Below are 5212 nucleotides of genomic sequence, written 5' to 3' on the forward strand. Positions count from 1 at the left end.
ATCAGGTAGAGAAATCTGTAGAAAGTAAAAAACAGAATGCACAGTGTGCATAATTATGTTGTATCTGTTATAAGTTATATACCAATGGGAGTTCTATACTACCCAATTTTTAGGGTGAAGCCTTTAACAGGTGAGAATATTATGCATTGCTACATACCAAGGCAGTGATACAGCAACTATTAGTTACATCACTAAACTTGTTAGTGACATATTATTTTTTTGTATTATTAATTTTATTGTTTTGCTATCTCAGTTAGGTATTATTTTAGTGCAACAATTCTAAAGCTGGAAGCAAGATAAATTCAATAATTTCACAATCACAAATATTCACAGCAACAACAATAATTATATTGTAAATACCTTTATCCAATTGTACTTGTTTGTGTCTAATAATAAACATTCATTCACTAGTTTATTATCACTATCTGTTCCTCCAATCACTACTAGTATAGGTGAGGTAGAGACACCATTGATAATAGTACTAGCATGAGAGCCTCTTGCTTTAGGCCACAGTCCATCATTAAGTATTGATCCTTGTTTAAGATGCTCCCAGCTCTAGAAACAGAAAAGTGTTATTATTCATAATAATTTTAAATGTGGATATGGTTTAGAGTTAAATGTAGATTCCTTAATTCTTTTAGTGCAGTAGACTGCACTGTACGAAACTTACTAATACAATGCATAACTTACTACTGTATTATGTGATAATTGAAACAAGTAGATACTGTTAATAGAAATATTTCTATCACGATCAGTCACTATTCCTCCATACATAATTCCTTTATTATGACTGATCCTTTCAACGATAAAACTATCAGTTGGTGGAAAACACTGTCCACTGACAAATGGAACAATCCATTGACCTAAAAATAACTATTCGTAACTGCAAGTTGAATTCATCTTTATTATGTAAGGTATAGTGCATATGAAAGTCTGTATAATGTCTCGTACTACAAATTGACTTAAAATATTTAGTTCCTTACAAACATTATAGAATGTCACTTACAACTAGACAGGTTGTAGATATTCTGTTCATTAGTTCTAAGACGATCAACCCGACTAGGTATCTTATGGTATTCAAACTGATGATGCCGTGTAGTAGTTGATTTAGGAGCCAGTCCACCAATAACCAGTAACTGTTGAGGTTCACCTTCACTTCCCATTGCTATCATACCACCATAGCCTCTCTTAGTCACAGAATTGTCACCAGTTGGTTGTAATTCTTTCCATTGAAGAGTTAAAGTGTCTAAACAGTTCAAACTGTTATGGTAGCAACTTTCATGGCCACAAAAACCACCAAAATAATAAATATTATTATTAATGGCAGCACAGGAGACTCCTCTGATTCCGAATGGAGGAGTACCATCAGTAGATTCAGAGGACCAAACACCAGATAATAAGTCAAACTTATCAATAACAGAAGCATAGTCTATCTTCGCACGAGAATCGTGTGACTTATCAAATTTTTCCCAGCTTCCTCCCCAGCAGTACAGGACTTCTCCTACTACTGCAGTTGTGTGTCGAGCTCTCCAATTGAATTTATACTGATCTGCAGAATAACAATAAAGCATTAAATGAAAGAGAGTGGCTTTAATTTCAAAGGACTGACCTTTTCCATCTACATTTCTGTCCATCTTTACGAGCTAGGAGCCAACGCCCTAAAATTATCACCTGATTCAGGCCCACCCAACATTTACTGCAAATGCAGCATAGCTCAACAATGGTAGCTATTATTCATACACAACCACTCCGTGACCTCCTGGTCAATTTCTTCCATGCAGTTGCTTCCTAATCTCCTGAATTCTCTTGTGAAGAGTGAAAGAGCTGAGCCAGAAGAGAAAAACATTACAGACATAGCTACTGAACAAAATTAATAGACAATGTTTTATTATTAAAGCAGATTTAAATTGCATAATGGTTTGGCATGCATGCATAGAGAATGTAATCATTAGCCAGTCAGGCAGAGGAGTAGTCTGAATCTGATGTTGCTGATACTTCTGTTGATCTTGGTATATCTTTGACTTTTCTTGAGTCACATTTATAAATTTAGACATATCATCTTCTTCTGAAATTTCACCCTAAAAATTACAAGCAAATTAAAAAATACATGGTATTATAATGTTTAACGTACTTCACTATCTATCAAATACATGTATATGTAATTCACCACATACTGTATTATTTCAGCTGTAGTGCTCTTAGCATCACTAGCAGTAGTAGCCAATAGTGATCCCAGGCAGTGCCACGTGGAGGCAGCACTACATTGCTACCCAAAATAAAATTAATAATAATAAAATAAATAATAACAAAATAATAAATAATAATAAAATAATAAATAATGATAATTAATTCACTATTTTGTATACATATTTATATATATATACATGTATATATATATATATAATGTAATTTGCATGTACATTGTACAATATGAGAAAGACACTATGCATGCATGTATGCAGTTTATATGGCAACGTTAAGTAATGTTAATGGTAAATTTGACTATAAAACTTACTATAAGATCAATTCTTTGATTAATCCTCTTTCGCAGTACCAGCTGGTCTGTGTTTCAAAAGCATGTCTCACTTGCCAGTCAATTTTATCATGCGATCGACAAAGAAATTTTCTCTACAAGTTCTTCCAATCACACTATAAGAGAAGAGAGAAGAATTGAGCAAATTTTCAAGAGCTGTAAATTTTGCCATTCTTTGATAATTTTTCAAAATTAAATTCAAATTATCATAGTACAAGATGGCAGGCAGTATAACGTCATGAATATTAGATCCACGAAATTGATTTTTAGGTAAATGGCAAAATTTACAGTGATAAAAAATATTGTGTTATATACAAAACACTCTTCCTTCCTCTGTCTCTTACCTCTTACCATCAACTGGCTGATGTTTAAGTCTCAAATGATACTCCAAAGATGAAAAATGAATCTACAAATAACAATAGGAACAATTATAGGAACAATTCACCTCAAAGTGGGTGACAATTTTAAAGTAGTTTTTTTCTCTCAAAAGCAGGCAACAATTTTAACCTAAAATTTGGTAGTGTTTGGTATTTGTAATTTTCGACAAAAATTGGCCAAATTCCCTGTACTATATAGCACAGAGACTTTGGCCAGATTTTAAAGGAATTTTAAAAATTTGAAATAAATCTAAATTTGATTGGAACCAGCTCAAACTTTCTATGCAACATAAGAACAAGTATAATGCATCACAAAAAATTATAAAAATGGAGAAATCTCTACTTTTCAATTTTAGCCCAGGACCATGTAGTAAAGTATAGAGACTTTGGCCTGATTTTAAAATTTGTAAAAAAATCCAAATTTGATCGGAGCTGGCTCAAACTTCCTACGCAACATAAATACATGTATGGGCATCAGAAAAAATTATAAAAATTGAGAATTTTCTCTTAGCCATTTTTGACAAAATTTGGCCCAAGTCACTGTACTATAGTACAGGGACTTCGGCCTAATTTTTGAGCAAATTAAAAAATTCCTAAAAAATCCAAATTTGATCGGAACTGGTTCAAACTTTCTATGCCACATAAGAACATGTATATGTATTAGTGTTGGACCAGTACTGACTTTTATAGTTAGTACTAGTATTAGTTCTATTACTATTAGGAAATTAGTTTTAGTACTAGTATTAGTTCTGTACTAATGGGTGATATTTTTTAGTACTAGTATTAGTTCTGTACTAACAGGTGATATTTTTAAGTACTAGTATTAGTTCTGTACTAATGGGTGATATGTTTTAGTACTAGTATTAGTTCTGTACTAACGGGTGATATTTTTTAGTACTAGTATTAGTTCTGTACTAACGGGTGATATTTTTTAGTACTAGTATTAGTTCTGTACTAATGGGTGATAAGTTCTAGTACTAGTATTAGTACTAGTATTAGTTCTGTACTAACGGGTGATATTTTTTAGTACTAGTATTAGTTCTGTACTAACGGGTGATATTTTTTAGTACTAGTATTAGTTCTGTACTAATGGGTGATAAGTTCTAGTACTAGTATTAGTACTAGTATTAGTTCTGTACTAACGGGTGATATTTTTTAGTACTAGTATTAGTTCTGTACTAATGGGTGATAAGTTCTAGTACTAGTATTAGTACTAGTATTAGTTCTGTACTAATGGGTGATAAGTTCTAGTACTAGTATTAGTACTAGTATTAGTTCTGTACTAACGGGTGATAAATTCTAGTACTAGTATTAGTACTAGTATTAGACAACTAGGCAAAGAGTTTATTTTCTTCTTTAAAATACTTGAAGAATAATTTCCAGACAGGACATCTTTTACTCACCACAGCTGCTGCAGTAGCCATGATTTTGTATGTTAGCTAGCTAGAACTAGAAGCATGTGTTTGTCCCATGTGCATAATGGTGATATAAATATAAGCTATATTACGCATGGTTCAATGGCTGCATGTATGTCATCAGATACACATGTAGAATATGCATAGTGCACATGCATGCATAATTACAGTATGCAGTTCTATGTAGTTAGGTTTAGTACATCATTACATGTAGTCAGGTTTAGTATAGTATTAGTTCTAGTACATTGCATGTAGTCAGGTTTAGTATAGTATTGGTTTTAGTATTTTACTATACTATGATAAAAATTACAGTACTAAATAACAATTTAGTTCTAGTACCAAAATACTGGTCCAACACTAATATGTATCAGGAAAAATTATAAAAATGGAGAAATCTCTACTTTTCAATTATGATAAAATTTGGCCCAGGACTGTGTACTAAAGTACAGAGACTTTGGCCTGATTTAATTTTTTTTTTTAATCCAAAATTGATCAAAAATGGCTCAAACTTCTATGCAACATAAGAACAGACATGTATACACATGACATGCACAATAATTCAATTAGTTATAATAATGTATATCCTCCTTAAATAACTCTACATTTACCCAACCCCAGTCATCCCAATGCTGATCCAGGGTATTAGACTCATTAGTTCCTTAGGCTCCATGTCCCCCCGGCCTAGTCTCCCTAGCCAGACCATTCCCCAGCTACCACCCAATGACTGTAGGCTGGTCTGGCTACCAGTGGCTAAAGAGACTTACCAGCCCTGGCCCCTTTAACTCCATTAGGTTCACCTCTACAATGAATCTTATTGGAGTATAAACTTTTGAATGAACATGCACTCATTATTTAATTATAGTTATAATAATGTATATCCTCCTTAA

At 32.7% G+C, this 5212-nt stretch overlaps 1 protein-coding gene and 1 long non-coding RNA gene across 2 annotated transcripts; both read right to left on the minus strand.

Annotated features, from left to right (window-relative positions):
- Positions 1-279: 279 nt before the first annotated feature.
- Positions 280-1639, minus strand: LOC105314329 (rab9 effector protein with kelch motifs-like). The gene is made up of 5 exons (XM_011408436.2): positions 1610-1639; positions 1007-1549; positions 691-863; positions 361-555; positions 280-285 (listed from the first exon to the last, which is right to left on the minus strand). Exons 1-5 carry the CDS (start codon positions 1632-1634, stop codon positions 280-282), a joined length of 942 nt encoding a protein of 313 aa, XP_011406738.1. The 5' UTR covers positions 1635-1639.
- Positions 1640-1858: 219 nt separating this feature from the next.
- LOC109585897 (uncharacterized) lies at positions 1859-3101 on the minus strand. Its single transcript, XR_002186718.1, has 3 exons — positions 2878-3101; positions 2516-2649; positions 1859-2078 (listed from the first exon to the last, which is right to left on the minus strand). It is a non-coding gene; the product is annotated as an uncharacterized LOC109585897 (long non-coding RNA).
- Positions 3102-5212: the final 2111 nt, after the last annotated feature.

This window comes from Amphimedon queenslandica, unplaced genomic scaffold (assembly GCF_000090795.2).
Source record: "Amphimedon queenslandica unplaced genomic scaffold, v1.1 AMPQUscaffold_12987, whole genome shotgun sequence".
NCBI classification, from domain to species: domain Eukaryota; kingdom Metazoa; phylum Porifera; class Demospongiae; order Haplosclerida; family Niphatidae; genus Amphimedon; species Amphimedon queenslandica.

Coding starts and splice junctions, on each gene's coding strand:
- LOC105314329 (XM_011408436.2), bottom strand. CDS start 1,634: ATGGACAGAAATGTAGATGGAAAAG. Junction 1,550..1,609: donor CAGAAATGTAGATGGAAAAG/GTCAGTCCTTTG, acceptor GTTATTCTGCAG/ATCAGTATAAATTCAATTGG. Junction 556..690: donor AATTATCACATAATACAGTA/GTAAGTTATGCA, acceptor TTCTGTTTCTAG/AGCTGGGAGCATCTTAAACA.